The sequence below is a fragment of the Mustela erminea genome, chromosome 1, assembly GCF_009829155.1.
Source record: "Mustela erminea isolate mMusErm1 chromosome 1, mMusErm1.Pri, whole genome shotgun sequence".
Taxonomy (NCBI): Eukaryota; Metazoa; Chordata; class Mammalia; order Carnivora; family Mustelidae; genus Mustela; species Mustela erminea.
Genome location: NC_045614.1, coordinates 66,888,412 through 66,908,159, shown reverse-complemented (window position 1 = coordinate 66,908,159; position 19,748 = coordinate 66,888,412). Strand labels below are relative to the sequence as shown.

The 19,748-nt window shown below is 36.7% G+C and overlaps 1 protein-coding gene across 3 annotated transcripts in view; it reads left to right on the top strand.

Moving 5' to 3' along the window:
• Positions 1-19,748, top strand: part of PDCD6IP (programmed cell death 6 interacting protein) — an 80,555-nt gene that overhangs the window by 44,606 nt on the left and 16,201 nt on the right. For all 3 annotated transcript variants that reach the window (XM_032360845.1, XM_032360679.1, XM_032360761.1), the window contains 5 exons: positions 7,433-7,544; positions 9,276-9,445; positions 16,661-16,909; positions 17,248-17,382; positions 18,803-18,897. In XM_032360845.1, the coding sequence (XP_032216736.1) occupies positions 7,433-7,544; positions 9,276-9,445; positions 16,661-16,909; positions 17,248-17,382; positions 18,803-18,897 (761 nt within the window). The remainder of the gene's footprint in view (positions 1-7,432; positions 7,545-9,275; positions 9,446-16,660; positions 16,910-17,247; positions 17,383-18,802; positions 18,898-19,748) is intronic.

Here is a 19,748-nt window from a genome sequence, read left to right as displayed (position 1 = left end):
TTAATCCATGTTTTAATTTTTCAATTAATTTTCAAAGAATGTTTCTATCATTTCCAAGTACTTTGGGGCCGGGGTATAGTACTTAAGTATAGTTTATCTTGAACAACACGGGGTGGCAACCCCCCATGCAGTCAGAAATATGAGTATAACTTTTGATTCCCCCAAACATAACTACTCATAGCCTGCTGTTGACTTTGGAAGCCTCACTGGTAACATAAACAGTTGACTGTCACATATTTTATATGTTACATATATTATATATGGCATTCTTAGATTAAAGGAAGCTAGAAAAAGGAAACGTTATTAAAATCAAAGAAAATCATAAAAATCATAACGTTTATAATACTGTACTGTAGGAAATCCACCTACAAGTGGACCTATAAAGTTCAAAATATGTTATGCAGGGGTCATCTGTACTTGAGACAGTGTGAACCTTGGGGATGAGAGTATTTGCCTCCCTTTTTTTTTTTTTTAAAGGATTGCCTTTTAAAAGGATTATTATGATTATACTAAATGATAAATTGATAGTGGCATATTAGCTATTGGAAACTTAAATGAAAACTTACTTGCAGTATTGGCCTTTGGAATCTGATTCATGAGGGGTTCTACATTAATTACACCAGCAGTGTTATCAACCTCATCTATGTAGATGTAGTCAATAAAAAGAAAATTGAAAGCAAACAGAATTGATGTTACGTAGTTCAGTACCAAAGCCTTGCTGTGCTGAGCTTGCTAGACATGCAGAATCTTAGACCTTATCTCAGACCTTCTGGATTAGGAGCTGCATTTAACAAGATCCCATGGTGTTCCATGTGCACATTAATATTTTTTTTTAAAAGATTTTATTTATTTATTTGACAAACAGAGATCACAAGTAGGCAGAGAGGCAGGCAGAGAGAGAGAGAGAGAGGGGAAGAAGCAGGCTCCCTGCTGAGCAGATAGCCCGATTTGGGGCTTGAGAACATGACCTGAGCTGAAGGCAGAGGCTTTAACCCACTGAGCCACTCAGGTACCCCTGCACATTAATATTTGACAGAGACCGCTCTTAAGGTCATAGATTTATTCATGAGAATGCCTTATAGTCCTTTAAAATTTGTTGATTGTTAGATTAAGCAAGCTTGTTATCTGGTGTTGCACTTGAAAGGATGTTAGAATAGTAGATAAAGAGAGAAAAAAATGGAGAGTAGTGTTTAAGATCACAAGTTTGTGAAAGCAGCAAGAAGTAATTGTCTGATGGGAAAAGACAAACACTGGAAAATGCAGGTATAGCAAGTCAGTAGCAGTCTGGGGCATTTAGTAGGTAAAAGTTATAATAAACCATTATTGAATATTGGACTTATATTTGAACTTGATCCCCAGTTTTTATTGTTAGTGTGGCCCTGGGCAGATTACTTAACATCTTCATGTCTCAGTTTACTTATGGAAAAAAATGGGATAATAATATTTATCACATAAAATAGCTGTGAAGTAGGATCAGGCATGTGCCTGCTGCTTAGTAGTTATTTAAATATTACTATATATCCTTGATTTTAAGATGTCATTGATTAGAAGAATCGTATTTGATTTTGAAACAAGTTTTGGAAAAGAACATTGTCTATTGAAATGCTGTGTATCAGTTGTGAGCAGCATCTTCATTAGAAATACTAATGTGTAAAAAACTTATACTTAAAAACTGGCATTATTAGCGTGTATGGTATATGTCTGTTGTTTGCCTATCTTAATATGAGGTACTTTTGTTTATCTTACTTGATGTTTCTAACAGCCTTGTGAAGTAGTCACTGTTACTCTGTCAGCTGTACTTGGAAAATCTCATTTTAATTAAGTTGTGAGTTGAGAGAAGTAAGGTTGTGAAGCTGGACCTCTTTTTGAGTGTTTATTTCTCTCTGGTAGCTTTTAGAAATTAGGGCTGATTTTCAAAAATATTTAAGTATTCACTTTTTTTTTTTTTTAAAATAATAAATTTATCTTCACTAGGGAACTGTGGGGCCCTATTAACCTTGGATTCCTGCCCGTGGATTCTTTTCTTTAGTTACTTTTATTTCTCCGCCCTCTCTTAATGGATTTCTGTCAGATGGGTGGTAGTTCTTCTGGTGATGATCAGTTTTCCTATCTTTCAACATTTCTTCTTTTTGTCTTTGTGCTCTCATTCTTCCTGGAAGACTGGCTCAGGCTGGCCTTCCAGCTCATTAATTGGTTATTTAGTGTGCTTTTTGTGCTTTTCAGCCACCTTGAAAGTTGTTTTTCATTTGTTGATATCTCTTGTTTTCAACATACCTGATTCTTTAAAAAAATCTCCTGTATTTATTTCACAACTGCATGTCTGTTTTTGAGGTTAAAATTTGCATAACAAAATTCATTTTAACCTCTTTACAGTGTGCAGGACTGTGGTTCTTAGTATGTCTGCGGTATTGTACAAGCACCAACACTGTCTAATTTCAGTTTCCATCACCCCAAGGAAACTCCATTCTCGCTAGCACTCACTCCAGACTCACTAGCAGTTACTACTCATTCCTCCTTGCCCCTGCTCTTGGCAGCCACTACTCTGATTCTCTCTGTGGATTTGCTTATTTTGGACATTTCATATAAATGGAATCAGAAATGGTATGTGCACTTTGACCTTCTGTCACTTAGAATAATGTTTCCAGGTTCATCCATGTTGTAGTACCAGCATTTCATTTCTTCTTATTGCTAACACTTCATTGTGTGGATATATCACATTTTGTTTATTTGTCAGTAATAAATATTGGTAATTTTGCTTTTTTGGTAATTAATAATGCTATTTGTGAACAGGTTTTTTTTTCTTAAGCACCTGTTTTTAATTCTCTTGGGTATATACAGAAGAGGGGAGTTTTTGGGTCATACAGGAATTCAATGTTCAGCTTTTTGAGGAACTACCAAACTGTTTTTCCAGAGCCGTGGCACCATTTTACATTCTTACCAGCAGTGTGTAAAGGTTCCAGTTTCTTTACATTACCTTTCCAACCCTTAAATTGTTCAGGTTTTTTTTTTAAATTTTATTTATTTGTCAGAGAAAGAGAGCACAAGCAGGGGAAGCAGCAGGCAGAGGGAGAAGCAGGCTCCTCAGTGAGCAGGGAGCCTGATATGGGGCTCGATCCCAGGATTCTGGGATTGTGGCCTGAGCTGTAGGCAGACGCTTAACCGACTGAGCCACCCAAGTGCCCCTGATTGTTCTGTTTTTTTAATTATAACCATCCTGTGGGTATGAAGTGGTATCTCATTGTGGTTTTGATTTAACCTTTATATATAGGAAATCCTAAAGTTAATAGTTGGATAGGAATTGCACTGCATGTTTAGACCAACCTGGAGAGTATTGCCAATCTTTACAATATTAAATCTTCCAATACATGAATATGAACAGAATGTCTTTCCATTTAGTTAGGTTTTCTTTAATTTCTTTCAGCAGTGTTTTGTAGCTTTTAATGTACAAGTCTTGCACCTCCTTGGTTAAATTTATTCCTAAGTATTTAATTCTTTTGGTGCTATTGTAGATGGAATTGTCTTAATTTCCTTCTTGGATTGTTTATTGCTAGAGTATAGTGTATAGAGTATAGATTTTGTATGTTGATTTTGTATTCTGTAACTTTACTAAGTTTGTTTATTATCTCTAATGGTTATATTGTGAATTCCTTAGAATTTTCTTCATTAAGGTCATGTAATCTGCAAGTAGAGATTGTTCTACTACTTCTTTTTTGGATGTCTTTTTATTTCTTTTTCTTGCTTAATTGCCCTGACCAGTACAGTGTTAAATGGACGTGGTGAGAACAGATGTTCTTGTCTTGTCCCCGATCTTAGGGGAAAGCTTCCCAACTTTCACTCTGTTGACGTTAGCTGTGGGTTTTTCATAGATGTCCTTTATGAGTTGAGGGAAGTTCTTTCCTATTCCTAGTTTGTTGAGTTGTTGTTGTTGTTGTTTTAATCATAAAAGGACATTGGATTTTGTCAAATATTTTTTCTACATCTTGACATGTTCTTACATTTTTTTCCTTCATTCTGTTAATACAGAGTATTATATTAATTGGTTTTTCGATTTTAACCATCCTTGCATTCTTAGGATATTCTACTTAGTCATGATATATAATCCTTTGTCTTTTGTTTCTGTTTTTATTTTTAGAGAGAGTGCTTGCATATGGAAGTGGGGTAGGGAGGGGCAGGAGGTAAGGGGGAGAGAGAGAGACTCTTAGGCAAGCTCCATGCTCAGTGCAGAGCCTGATGCCAGGACTTGATCTCATGACTGAGATCATGACCTGAGCTGAAATCAAAGAGTTGGATGCATAACTGACTGAGACACCAGGTGTCCCAGAATATAATCCTTTTAATTTGCTGCTGGATTTGCTTTGGTAGTATTTTTTTGAGCACTGTGCATCTGTATTTATATATTTGATCTGTAGTTTTCTTGTAATGTTTTTGACTTTCAACTTGTTTACCCTTGTGGCTGTGTCTTGTAAATAGCACGTAGCAGAAGTTTTCTTCTTAATTTTGTTTGACAGCCTTTATATGTTTCTGTGGAGGGTTAAGTCCATTTATATTAACTGATTATTCATATTATTCATTTTCTGCTATATTTTGTAATTTCTACTTGTCTCTTTTTCTTCCTATATGTTTCTTTCTCTTTTATTCTTTCCCACCCCCATCTCCACTTTTTCCTGGTTTTATTGCATAGTTCCTCTCTCTCTCTCTCTTTCTAAACTTGCATAGAAGTTGTGGACTCTTTTCTTCTTTAAAGTTTATTATGTTGTGTCTGGGTATGGATTTTCTTCCATTTAACTTGCTTGATACTGATACTTTATTGGATTCAGTGAATTTGAGGAATTGAATCTTTTCATCCATCTTGGAAAATTCTTAGTTTTCATTTCCTGGAACATTTCTTTCTCCCTATTGTCATTAGTAATTCTTTCCGGGTTGCTAATTATATTTAAGTTGACTCTTCTTAACTTTCTTTTTTTGAAGATTTTATTTATTTATTTGAGAGAGAGAGAGTTAGTGGGGTGGTGTAGAGGGAGAAACAGACTCCCCTGTGAGCACAGAGACTGAAATGGGCTGGATCCCAGGACCCTGATACTATGACCTGAGCCAAAAATCAAGAGTTGGATGCTTAACCTACTGAGCCACCCAGGAGCCCATAACTTTATTTTCCATGTCTTTTAAGCTTCTTATTTTCTGTTGCTCTCTGCTTTATTGTCTATAATTTCTTCCTATTCTCCCATTTGCTGATCCTTTTCAGTTAAATCTTAGCAGCTTTTAAGTAGTGATTAGCTTCCTAATTTTATTATGTTTTTCATCTCTAGAAATTCGAACTTAGTCCTTTTTTCAGTTCTTTCTGTTCTCCGTCTCCTGTGTCACACTTTCAATTTATCTTTTACTCTAAACACATATTAAATATATTTTATCTTTATCTTTTATTTTTATTTTTTTTTTAGATTTTATTTATTTATTTGACAGACAGAGATCACAAGTAGGCAGAGAGGCAGGCAGAGAGAGAGAGAGAAAGAGGGAAGCAGGCTTCCTGTGGAGCAGAGAGCCCGATGCGGGGCTCGATCCCAGGACCCTGAGATCATGACCCGAGCCGAAGGCAGCAGCCCAAACCACTGAGCCACCCAGGTGCCCCAATATCTTATAATTCCAGTATCTCTTGTCTTTGTGGTTTGGTTCTGTGATTTGTTCCTTTTGCTGACTCTTGCTCACCATGGTTTGTTTCCTCTTGAGTTTGGTGGTTTTTTTGTATGTGTTCTTGCTTTTACATTTTAAAACTTTAATTTTGAATAATTTTAGACTTAACAAAAAAGTTTCAAATTTGGTACAGAGTTTTTTTGTTTTTTTTTTTAAAGATTTTATTTATTTATTTGACAGATAGAGATCACAAGTAGGCAGAGAGGCAGGCAGAGAGAGGAGGAAGGGAAGCAGGCTCCCTGCTGAGCAGAGAGCCCGATGCGGGACTCGATCCCAGGACCCTGAGATCATGACCTGAGCCGAAGGCAGCGGCTTAACCCACTGAGCCACCCAGGCACCCTGGTACAGAGTTCTTTACCAAGCTTCCCTTAGAGTTAAAATCTTAGGTAGCCATGGTTCATTTGTTAAAACTCAGAAGTTAACATTGGTACAATATTATTACTCAGATTTTACCAGTTAGTCCATCAGTGCCCTTCTTTTTCAAGATCTAGTCCAAAATACTCCGTTGCATTTAATGTTCAGTGATTTTTTTTTTTAATTATGAATTCACATTTCCTGGAACTTTATATGTGGGAATTCGTTGAGGTCTAGGTTTTAAAGTGAATTATTCTAGAGAATTTTTATTTTTTATTTTATACTGTTATTATTATTATTAATTTTGTAGTTAACCTTTTTGTCAGAGGTATGTCTTAAGGCTTTGTTCACACAGGTAGTGTGATTTCCAGTCCTAAGTATAGGCTTTTGATAGGAATCTTAGGTGATACTTCTTTTCTTTTCTATTTAGAGCCAACACAAGTAAAGTTCCTTTGTCAGGCAGTCTTCGTTTTAAAAAATTCATCCAGTGAGTGTCACCCATGTGGAAGTATCCCAGTCTGTGGGAGGGTAATGCCTTTGATGGGACATCCACTCATAGCAGCCCCACCCATGTTTCTTGTGTCTTGCTCCTGTTCTGTTACCTTCACATTCTAAGCCAGTAGTGAACTGTATAGTTGGTGAACTATGTACAGTGGACCAGTTCTGGCTTGTGACCTGTTTCTATGAGATTCTCTAGTTAAAGATGATTTTAATCTGTTTTTAGAGGGCTGTAAAAAAAAATGTGGCAGAGATGGTCCACAAAGGTCCACAAAACCTAAAATACTCTAGTGTTTGACAGAAAAGTTTGTAGACTTCTGCTCTAAGATGCCAGGGATTAGCAGGTACCTGTGCTTTAGCACTTATTTCTCCTGGTAGATTATTAACACTTTCTTGTGTTCTGGCCCCCGACTATTCTGTCTTCTCAGGTACACATTCAGAAGCCATTTTCTACATGTTACTTTTTAGTTTGTTGTACTGGGATAAAAGTCTGAATCTTTGATTTTCATGTGGATAAGTTAACGTCTTTCTCTTTGTTTTGTTTATGGCATCTAAGGTCTTAAGGCTTTCTATTTATTTTAATCTTAGAAAGAATCTTTGTTCATAGTAGCCTTTGTGTATGGATATCGATAATCTCTTAGTTTATCTTACTTTTTAATTTATTGAGTAAGGTAATGGCTAACCTAGCCTTAAATTTTACAAGTGTTTGTTAAATATGTTATAACTTGGATTTGTGCAACAAAAATTGTACCATTTTATAGTTCAGCCAGTAAAGTAGAGGTATTCCCATCCATTAATTCTCAACCAGTATTGAGTCTGATCATTTAAAAAATGTTTTAATTTTTTTATACCAGAAATGATACTTCATTGTTATTTTACTTCTTTTTAAAAGTCATTAAGATTGTTAGATGAAGAAGAAGCAACTGACAATGATTTAAGAGCAAAATTCAAGGAACGCTGGCAAAGGACACCATCTAATGAACTCTATAAGCCTTTAAGAGCAGGTAAAATGTATATAAGTGGCTTTTACTTGAATAAATTCCCAATTTTTCTTTTTTAAGATTTTATTTTTAAATAATCTCTATACCCAACGTGGGGCTTGAACTCACAGTTGAGAGATTAGGAGTTGCATGCTCTACTGACTGAGTCATCCAGGTGCCCATATAAATTCCCAGTTTGGATCCACATTTTTGCTTGATTAAATTAGGGTCTGTTGTAAACCTGTTATTACTGAAACTGCTATTTTGAAAACACAGGTTTTTTCCCCCTCAGTTCAGGGTGAGATAAAAAATAAATAACAGAGGTGATTCATGTTCATTATAAGAAATTCAGATTCTTAAAAATTCTGAAAAATTCTTTTTTAAAAAAGATTGAGCACATGGTAGGGGTGTGTGTACAGAAGGAGAAGGAGAATCTCAAGCAGACTCCTTATGAGCACAGATCCCGACCTGGAGCTTGATCTTACGACCTGATCCGAAATCAAGAGTTGGACACCCATCTGGCTGAGCCACCCAGGTGCCCCCCAAATTCTAAAAAATTCTTTTTTTTTTTAAGATTTTATTTATTTATTTGACAGACAGAGATTACAAGTAGGCAGAGAGGCAGTCAGAGAGAGGAGGAAGCAGGTTCCCTGCCGAGCAGAGAGCCCAATGTGGGGCTCGATCCCAGGGCACTGGGATCATGACCCAAGCCAAAGGCAGAGGCTTTAACCCACTGAGCCACCTAGGCGCCCCAAATTCTAAAGAATTCTTAAAAAATACAGAGTAAAAACGGAAATGATTCTGTATCTCTCTTTTCATATTCTAAGCCCTGTGCCTTTTTTTTTTTTTCTTAGAGCATCTGTATAACCACTAGATATCACTGGTTCCAGGAACTGGTATTAAGCTCTAAGCATATTTTTAAAATAAATGAGATCAGTTCTGTATTTTTTTTTTTTTTTAAAGATTTTATTTATTTGAGAGAGAGTGAGAGAAAGGGAAAGTGCTAGCTGGGGGAAGGGGAGAGAGAATCTCAAGACTCTCCACTGAATGTGGTGTGTGACACAGGGCTTGATTTCAGTGACCTTGAGATTGTAACCTGAGCTAAAAACAAGAGTTGGATGCTCAACTGACTGAGCCACTCAGGCACTCCTAAATGAGATCATATTATATGCATATGGTTTTGTAATGTCATTTCACTTAGTAGTGGGTGGTAGAAGGTGAGTTAATTTGAAATCAAATTATTATTTTTTTAAGAATTTAATTACTAAGATTTGTGTTTGTTAAGGTAAGTGTCTTTATGGTAGCTAGAGACTTATTTATTTATTTACTATTATATAATTAGTACTATAGACATTTTTTCCTAAAAATGTTAACTGCTGTTCTTTTAAGTCAAGTTGAAGCAGTCAGTGATCCTTTGAGAGGGGAATACTTTTTAAGTAAGTTGCAACAATTTCTGGAGTGAATGGTTTCTCTCTATATTAATGAGTTGTAGGAAAGGATTAGACTAATGCCGGTTAGTTTTTATTTGGTGGATAGTAACCAAAAATATATGCTTAGGTATACCCATGTGTTTTGCCAGAAACAAAAATGCCAAGGGCGACAGGAGCTCAGTTTCCATTATATAATGAATGAATCAGGGTCCATAGAAGAGGGGGGAAAAGTAAAGTTGGAGAGCAGAATTAAAAGTATAATCAGCCTATAAATGTTACTATTAAAGTCATTGCTTACTCTGGCAACATTTTTTTTCCCCCACAGAGGGAACCAACTTCAGAGCCGTTTTGGATAAAGCTGTGCAAGCAGATGGGCAAGTGAAAGAACGTTATCAGTCTCACCGTGACACCATTGCACTTCTGTGTAAGCCAGAGCCTGAACTGAATGCTGCCATCCCTTCTGCTAACCCAGCGAAGACTATGCAGGGCAGTGAGGTAAGCAGATGCATTTTGATGTGGGTGGTTATCTGTTTAGGAAAACTATGTTCAAGCCATTATGAATACATTAATTGCCAATTCCTTACTGTCCTCTTTTCAGAAATGCAGATGTAAATTGAGGTTATATTTGAAGTAGCATGATACATATACTGTGTAATAGGTAATTAGATTAATAATATTACCATCTTGTAATAATAATTAATTTCTATTTATTGAATGTTTCCTATGAGCTTGGTACTATATTCTAGATACTTTATAAAAAGTTCAGTATTCAATTCATTCAGGTTTTATAAAAGGGAGAGGCTTGGAAACATAGAAACTTCCCTGAAGTGAAAGGACTGGATTTGACCAGTTGCTCTTCCGACCATAAATTCTTTGTTGTTTGTTACATCATTCTCTATTGCCATCCACTGTATTCCACTGGGACTGTCTTTAAAGGGAAAAATCAACCAACTGTGATTGTTAATAAGAGGGTAACATCATTATAGCATTTCTCTTTGTGACAGGAGGGGGAAAATCAGTAGTGGGGCATGTCAGTCAGAAAGTCCAAAGGTGCAAATAGGCTTTAGTGGCTGATCACTGTAGTAGGTGTTAATTGAATAAGATAGATCCTGAATGAAGTGCATAGGAAAATAAGCCAAAGGGCAAAAAGTGTTTGCTGAAAACTTCTTGAAAAAGGTGAATTTCCTGGGATAGTAGTCCTCAAAAGTTATCAGTGTTGTGCCTTGCCTTTCCACAGAAACATTTCATTTTTCCAACCAAGGTTTTGGATACCTGCTCTGTAAGGCATTATGCTAGGTACTTTGAAAAATCAGCAAATGAATCATACATAGCCTTTACCCTCAATTCATGGTCCAGTGTGGGAAGATTAGACCTATACAAGGAGAACTGTAGTACAGGGTAGATATGTGTCATGACTATAGAAAGTATGCTGTGAGGATTTAGATGATGAAGCACTTAAATTCCAGTATTTTGGAGCTTATCTCTTTAGAGGCCTCTCAAGAGATTGGCACAGGACGAGAACAGAGTAGACAGGCAGACAAAGTGTACACATACAAAATCCAAGGAGGATCGAGAGAGTGGTGTGTCGGAGATGCTACCAGAGGTTCGGTGGAAATGAGCCCCCACAGTGAAGACTGCATAGTTGAATGTGTGCAGAACCCAAAGCTCTAAAGGTAGGGGGAACCTGATGGAGCAAAGAATATCAATTAGATGCTTTAAGGAAAAGGAGAGAAGGAAGAAGGAAGGTGGTTAGATTAATTTGTGAGGAGCAGAGTCTGCAGACCCACTGAACAGCAAATTCTTTATTTTAGGAAAAAGAAAATCCTGCTTCCCATCCTCTTCTCTCTCTCATTATTTATTTATTTAAAGATTTTATTTATTTATTTGACACACAGAGAGAGAAAACACAAGTAGGCAGAGAGGCAGGCAGAGGGGCGGGGGAAGCAGGCTCGCAGAGAGCCCGATGCGGGACTCATCCCGGGATTCTGAGATCACAACCTGAGTCAAAAGCAGAGGCTTAACCCACTGAGCCACCCAGGCGCCCTGTCTCATTTTTTTAAAAGTAGTCTCTATACCCAACCTGGGGCTTAAACTTAAAACCCCCTGGATCAAGAGTCGCATGCCCTACTGACTAAGCTAGCTAGCCACCCCCGCTTCTCCTTTTTCTTTTTGGTGTCTTGTACGGGACTCAGAACTTAATGTGGCTTTTGTCCTTTGATTCTCCCGCTTTCAGTAGAAAAGCAAAAATGGTTTCTGCTGAGCAAAATCAGAATTAGCATGCACTACTTTGTTATTTTATATAGTTGTCACGGTTGTTTTTGTTAGTAATGATATTATATAGGGGAAGAAAACTTTTATAATCAATATGAAGTTATTTTACTGAAGCTAGATTTTCTAGATAGAAGCAATCAAAAATATTCAGTGCTCTATATATTCATTAATTATGTGCCTTTATCAAAAAGACTAATTAATACCATGTTTATTAAAGCTCTTTCAGGTAATTGTCATAGTTGTTGATGACACATTTTAGCCAGAGTTTTTATGATAAAAGCATAGTCATTTGAATTCTGATTATTAAAGTGAACACAAAGGACATACATGTTTTATTAAGAAGTCCAGTCTTAATGATAGGGCTCTTTTTTTCTTTTTTTAAATTTAAATTGTGAAGTGACTTACTACTCTACTTTTTATCTTTAGTCTCTTTGGGCATCTGTTTTTACATCTTGAGATACTCTGAAAAATGTTGCAAACTATGGGTAATTTGTATTTAAAGATCCTTTTTTAAATACTTAGGACCATTGCTTGTGACTGTGCACGTCTGATCAGCAGGGGATGGAATCTAGTCTACACTTGGCCAGCCAAGCCTTGGCCCTGGTGTAGGGCTGAGTCTACCCAGAGGAAGGGGCATCTTATTTTTTGGTACAAAAGTGATATCCATTTATACTTGTAGTATTTCATCTGTCTTGGGTGATGAAGGGGTCCCTTTGGGGAAAAAAAAGTGTCCATCTCCTCAGAGATAGTGCATAAACTAGCACTGTCCAAAGCTTTGTAGGCCTTTTTTTTTTCCTGGTTCACACAAAGTCATCTAGTAGGTGAACTGCAAATGCTACTTTTACTCTCTGTTTTTCATAACAGGAAGTATCTAGATAGGTGTTGAGGTTTGTTCACTAAAAATTTGTTGAAGGCCTCTTGTATGCCAGGAATTATGGCACCATGGTTACTAACAGAGAGGGGTGCAAAACTCTAGGTTTGCTTTAGTGTAGGGCAAGTGTAATCAGGTTCCCACTGTTCTGTTGTTGAGATATTCTCATGTCTGCCTTTTCTGAAAATAAAATGGCAGGGACTGAAAAGTAAAGCTGAAAATCTCATTGAGAGTATTTGTTCTACGCCTAAGTATGTATGGTGCTGTTAGATGCTACAGAGAGCTTTATCATCTAATGGGGCTGGCACACGATGGTCTGCGGCTAAATCCAGCCTGCCTCCTGTTTTCGTGTGGCCTGTGAGCCAGGAATGCCTTTACATTTTTAAATGGTTGAAAAAAGTCAAAAGAATAATGTTTTATGACATGTGAATGTTACATGAAATTCAGATTTTAGTATCCATGAATAAACTTCTGTTGGAGCATAGTTATACTCCTTCACATTTCATCTGTGGCTGCTTTCACACTAGAAAGGGAGAGATAGTTGCAACAGAGACTATGGCTTACAAAGCCAAAAATAGTTCTTTCCTTTCCCCTTCTGTTTGGTTCTTTATAAGAAAAGTTTGTAGCTCTTGGTCTTAAAGGTGAAGTATAGACAGCTGAGGTGATCTCATTCCTGCCTTTCTGTTTGACCTCATCTCTCTCCCTTTTATCTTTTTTTTTACTGTGTTAAAGTCATACTAGGCCTTTTTTTTTTTTTTTTTTTTTTTTGGTCTTTTGCCTTTGAACATGGGAAGCTTGTTTTTGCCTTAGGACTTTAACATTTGCTTTCCTTCTATTGGGGTCTTTCTTCCCTTTCCATGGCTACCATGAGTTTTTTCATTAAAGCCCCAGATGTCACCCTTTGCCTTTCTTTGTCTTTGTCTACTATACTGCTCTGTTTTTTTGTGTGTGTTTAATTTCCTCCTCCCTTCCCCTGTCCCCACATGAACCAATTCTGCTTTTGTTAATAATTGTATTTTAGAACCTAGAGCAGTACCCAACATGTAAGGATTCAAAAAGTGTTGATGCAGTGATAACTACTGGCAGCCTAACTTATTAATAAAGGGATTCAGTTAATTGCAGTTGAGAGGTAATTGGAGCTGTTTTTAAAACATTGAAATAAATTTTTAAATATTTTTATTTGAAGTATAATTGACATACAACATTATGTTAGTTTCAGGTGTACAACATAATGATTCAGTATTTTTATATATTGTAAAATGATCACAGTAAATCTAGTTAATATCAGTTATCACACATAGTTACAGAATTTGTTTTCTTGTGGTGAGAACTTTTAAGAATGCAGCGTATTATTACTATTTTTAAGATTATTTATTTATTTGATAGTGAGAGAGGGAACACAAGCAGGAGGTAGTGGGAGGGGGAGATACAAGTTTTCCGCTGAGCAGGGAGCCTGATGCAAGGCTTGACCCTAGGACCCTGGGATCAGGACCTGAGCTGAAGGCAGATGCTTAATGACTGAGCCACCTAGGCTCCCCTATTATTATTATTATTATTATTATTATTATTATTATTATTATTTTCTTTTAGAGAATTTCATTTATTTGACAGAAAGTGGAACACAAGGCGGGGTAGGGGGAGCGGGAAGAGGGAAGGCAAAAGCAGACTCCCTGCTGGTCAGAGAGCCTGACATGGAGCTCGATCCCAGGACCCTGGGATCATGACCTGAGCCAGAGGCAGATGCTTAACCGACTGAGCTACCCAGGTATCCCACAATATAGTATTATTAAATATAATTGCCATGCTGTACGTTATAGCCTCATAACTTAATGTATATATGTATGTATATTTATTTTTAAAGATTTTATTTATTTGACAGGCAGAAATCACAAGTAGGCAGAGAGGCAGGCAGAGAGGGAGGGGGAAGCAGGCTCCGTGCAGAGCAGAGAGCCTGATGGCGGGTCTTGATCCCAGGACCCTGGGATCATGATCTGAGCTGGAGGCAGATGGTTAACCAACTGAGCCACTCAGGTGCTCCACAACATAGTATTATTAAGTATAATTGCCATGCTGTACATTATAGCCTCATGACTTAATGTATTTAATTAATGGAAGTTTGTACCTTTGGATTACCTTAATCTCTTTCGCCCACCCCCATGCCCCACCTCAGGCAGTAGTCTCTCTGTTCTCTATATCTGTGAGCTTGGTTTTCTGTAAATTCCACATGTAAATGAGTTCATGTGGTATTTGTCTTTCTCTGTCTGACTTACTTCGTTTAGCATAATGCCCTCAAGGTGCATTCATGTTGCAAATGGCAAGACTTCATTCTTTTTTAATAGCTGAATATAGACTGTGTGTGTGTGTGTGTGTGTCTATGCATATGTGTGTATATCACTACATTATCTTTATTCATTTATCCATTGATGGACATTTAGGTTTCCATATCTTAGCTGTTGTAAATAATGCGGTAGTGAACATGGAGATGCAGAGGGATTCTAACTATCGATATACTTTAACTTGATGACACATTAAGCTTCAAACTTAATGAGTGAATAAGAAAATGTATTGATGTTGAAAGAAAGAAAATGTAGGTAGTGGTTTACTTTTCTTACTATTCTGGTCATTCATTTGTGGAAGCAGTTTAATTCATTTTCTTCTGTAGTCACTTTTAAAATAAGGCTGGTATTATATAATCTAAAATATGGCTAAACTAGTATATATGACAGTTTGAAAAAAAATAAAAAAAGAGGATGCTTGTCATATAAGGACACTTGGTACTGTGGTCTAAAAGTTCATTTATAAATTGGTTGCTTCAAATGCCATTTTTTCCCCCAGAGACTTAGAATCATAGCATTTTGGAATAGAATAGGACTTACTAAATACATACTTGGTCCTTTTTATCACTGATTTTAAAACCCCTGACTACCATAAAAGTTAGGAAGTTAGCTTTTCTGCATAGTGGAAGTGGTATTAGAACTTGTGATTCTGCAGATTCTGCTGGGGTTCTCTTCCCATGTTACTCTGCTGCCCTGTGTGGTGTTCCTCAGTGAAGAGGAGGTTTTATTCATGTGAACTGTGTCTGTCTTCTCTTATTATTTATTAGCTAATTTGGGGTACTGTCACTGCAATATTTGATGAGAGGCTCTTATTTGCTATACTGTGGAAGAAGCACCCAGTCTCTTTCTCTGTAGATAATAGTGTTACAGTGTACCTGACTTTCAGCTTTGTTTAGTAGACTAGTGTTTTTTTTTTTTTAATTTATTTATTTGACAGAGAGATCACAAGCAGGCAGATGGGCAGGCAGAGAGAGGTGGGGAAGCAGGCTCCCTGCTGAGCAGAGAGCCTGATGTGGGGCTCGATCCCAGGACCCTGGGATCATGGCCTGAGCTGAAGGCAGAGGCTTTAACCCATTGAGCCACCCAGGTGCCCCTAGTTTTTTTTTTTTTTTTTTTTTTAAAAACCAGTTCTGCATATTCCTGTTTCTCCCCCAGTTTTCTTTTAATTGACTATTTTTAATTTTTTTTCTTTCTAGTTTTTTTGGACATAACTGGGAGAAAGTTAAAAGGTGGCATTTTTCTTATAGCTAAACTAATTTCAGGAAGGCAGATGCTTATCATCTGAGTCACCAGGTGTCCCCCCCCCCTTTTTAAAAGATTTTATTTACTTATTAGAGAGAGCATAAGCAGGGGCAAAGGCAGAGGGAGAGGGAGAAGCAGACTCCTGCTGAGAGGGCTTGATTTCAGACACTGGAATCATTTTCTGACCTGAAGGCCAACGCTTAACTGTTTGAGCCACGTAGATGCCTCCCTGCTGCCCCCCTTCTCTCATGGAAAACTTTTAATGATATGAACAGATGTACAAGAGCCCTCTCCTCTCTCTCTCTCTCAGTATATAAAATAAACACATGGTTTATAGCTTTTTATCTGCATCTCTGGCTCTCTTTATCTAAGATGCTCTGTCCATATTTATATATCTGTATCTGTATCTACATGTCTGTCTGTATGTCTGTCAGTCTCTCTTTGTCAGCAAATAGGGTATCTCCTTACTTGGCAGAAACACACCTTCCTCTGCCTTGCAGCCATGACAGGGACATGGTATATAGTATTGAGTGGTTAAGAGATTGATTTTGGAGTTAGGCAGACTTAGGTCTCAAATTTTACCTCTACTCCTTAGTAGTGTGTAACCTTAGGCAGCTTACTTAATTTTTCTGAAACTCAGTTTCTGCAACTGTGGAATAGAAGTAATAAATATGTACCCAATGGAATTTTGGAAGGATTACGTTAAATTATATTTGTGAAATGTTTAGGACAGTTCCTGGGACATAGTAAATGTTCAGTAAATCGTTGTGCTTGCTGCTGTTACAATTATTGCTGCCTCCTGTTACAAGCTGAGTCCACTAAAGGTACAATGTCTGTCTCTAAGTAAACTTGATGTACAGTTGATGCTTGGCTCTTTGAGAAATCATCCAACTCTGAATGAACTTTTGTATATAATTCCCTTCTGGAAATTGGCTTCTGGGTTTTTTGGGCAATTAAACAAAGGGGTTTTATTTTGTTTTAATTGTTTAGGTTGTAAATGTATTAAAATCCTTATTGACAAATCTTGATGAAGTAAAGAAGGAAAGAGAAGGGTTGGAGAATGACCTGAAATCAGTGAACTTCGACATGACAAGCAAATTTTTGACTGCTTTGGCTCAAGATGGTGTCATAAATGAAGAAGCTCTTTCTGTCACTGAACTGGATCGAATCTATGGAGGTCTTACGGCCAAAGTCCAAGAATCTCTAAAGAAACAGGAAGAACTTCTTAAAAATATTCAGGTAAAGTTTATATGCTTTAGTAAGATTTATGTAAAGAAAATAGGGTAAACCTGGACTAAATCTATATCTGTTTAGGATTTTTTTTTTTGGCAAGTGATGCATGTTCATAGAAATCTGCAGTCATTGTTGATTGTGTTTGATACCCACTGAATTTGTGGGATTTTTACTTTAAGGAAAGATTTAAAGAACTGTGTTATCACAGAAGAAATAACATATTTGGTAAATTTCTAGTAATTCTGGCATGCAGTCATATACGATTTTCATATGTAGTTGGCACAGTAACAATAAAAATGTTATGAGCTATATTAATTTGGTCAATAAATCTTTCCTTTAACAAGGTCTCACACCAGGAGTTTTCAAAAATGAAGCAATCTAATAATGAAGCTAACTTAAGAGAAGAAGTTTTGAAGAATTTAGCTACTGCATATGACAACTTTGTTGAACTTGTAGCCAATTTGAAGGAGGGCACGAAGGTATGATGTACAAAAATAATAGTTCACCAGCACAGATGTAAAAATATGGTTTGAGAAGTAAATTGTGTTTCCAGTTGTGCCACATTATTCTTGAAATCCTAGCTCTAATGACTTTCGTCTCTGAGAGGTTTATTGTGAGCAAGAGAAAGCTTAAAGGTGGCAATATTTCATGGGAATGTTGAAGAATGAATTGTAAATTCCATCAGGCAAAAAGGGTGTAGGAATTTCAGGCAAAAGAATTAGCACAGAGATGTCAAAGGCTAATGATACGTTCTGAGGAGAAAGAAAAGAAAGAAAATTGACTAATTAAAAAATTTTTTTTGGAAAGATTTTATATATTTGAGAGAGAGGGAAAAGAGAACTTTTTCAAAGTGAGCAGTGGGGAGAAGTAGAAAGGGGGGTGGGAGAAGGACAAGCAGACTTGGTGCTAACCATGGAGCCTAACATGGGGGTCATTATCACAGCCTTGAGATCATGACCTGAGCCGAAATCAGGAGTAGGAGGCTTAACTGACTGAACCACCCAGGTGTGCCGAAAGTTGATTATTTTGAGTGAATTATGAGGGAACAGGAGTAGTTGAAGTGAAGTTGATCTGTGGTGGGGAAGGGAGGAGGGGAGTATGGCTTTTATATTCTTTGCTGATGGTGCTGATGGATGATGATAGACTTGTGATCTGCCTGAGTCTTAGGGTGCTTACTAAGTATGTTAAGTACTTTTTTGCTTTGCCTTTAAATAGCTTAGGGAAGTGATTATATTTATTTTTACCATTGATTTTGCTTTTGAGAGAGCAGGTGATTTTTAATTTTTTTAGGTACATCATACCTTGTGGTTTTTTAACTCCATAATGATCACTGAGTACAGTTATCTTGATACAAATACAGTGGATATAATGTAAAACCCTGTGAACAGGGTGTAGAAATACTATACAGCCTTGAAAATAGAAGAGTAAGACACCAGTTTATTTGGTTTAAAATGCTTTGTTGAAATAGATAACTGAGAAAACTCTTCAGAGAGCCTTTGGAAATACTTCTAAGGGTTTATGAAGTGATACCTATATTTCTGAAGTGAATATACAAATCTAATCCTTCCATTTAATTAGGTCTCATATTTTTATCATAGATTTATTAAGTAATTGACTTTTCTCTAGGAATTGGGAATATAGTCACCATCGTGGAACTTACAACTTGTTCCATTTAATTTTTGATGACAAATGTTCTCTAAAAGTAATTTTTTAATTTTAATTTTTTTTAGTTAGGTCATATTCAATATTAAGTTGTTGAACCTCAGGGGTATGACTATCTTAGGAAGATTATTTTAGTTCTTTAGCTTTAATCATGATTAATGAACTTTAGATTATGTTCCTCTATAGATTAAAAAAAATCACTCTAGTTTATTACTTGTATTTCTCTTTTGCTTACAGTTTTACAATGAACTGACTGAAATCTTGGTCAGATTCCAGAATAAATGCAGTGATATAGTGTTTGCGCGCAAGACAGAAAGAGATGAACTCTTAAAGTAAGTTTATTTTGTGTATTGAATTGTATTTTTCTTTTGAAAAGTTGTATGTGGAGACTTTGGGGTGAACTTGGCAGTATGAAATAGCAATTTCCTCCCTTTTCTCCTGGACATTTACAAAATAACAAGCAAGCTGCGAGATCTGAGATTAAAGATGAAAAGGAGCAGAAATGCCGGGTGCTGGAAGCACAGTGATGTCATAGAAATGCTAAAACAATAGTTCAGGGTGGCAGATATCAGAAATGCTAATAATAAACATAAGTAGTGTACCTTGAAATGGCAGACAGGTTCCTCATGTAAAACTAGAGGTACAGAATATGGGAAGACCGGGTGAATAGCTTAGAAAACATCAGCTATGACCCTTCAGAGGGAGGCAGCTGAGAAAGGTGGGCCATAGCATAGGACTTATTCCATGGTGAGTGACCTGTAGAGTTGACACAGCATTGGTACAAGATACAGTGCTTATTAAAAATGGTGAACAATGAACAAAATTTAATAAAATCTAATAGATGGAGAATATTCCCCAGAATCATATTGTTACAGAACAGATGAAAATTCTGAATGAACATTTCATTATGAGTTAAGAAAAAAAGAGAAGAGGGTTAGGAGGCAATCACCCTGAGGAATGCCACACACAGAAATGCTAGAACTCAAGGAAGAAGGTGAAAAGACAGGACATGATAAAATGTGAGGTGCCAGGATTTAGGAAACAAGTAGAAGAGAGAACAATAAAACTGTCACCGAAACCAGATGAAATGGGAAGGAGTGAAAAGGGGAATAGACATGAAGACGACAACAGGAGCACAGAGTAGAAAAGAGGAAATCAAAGAAAATGAAACCAAAGTAAAAAA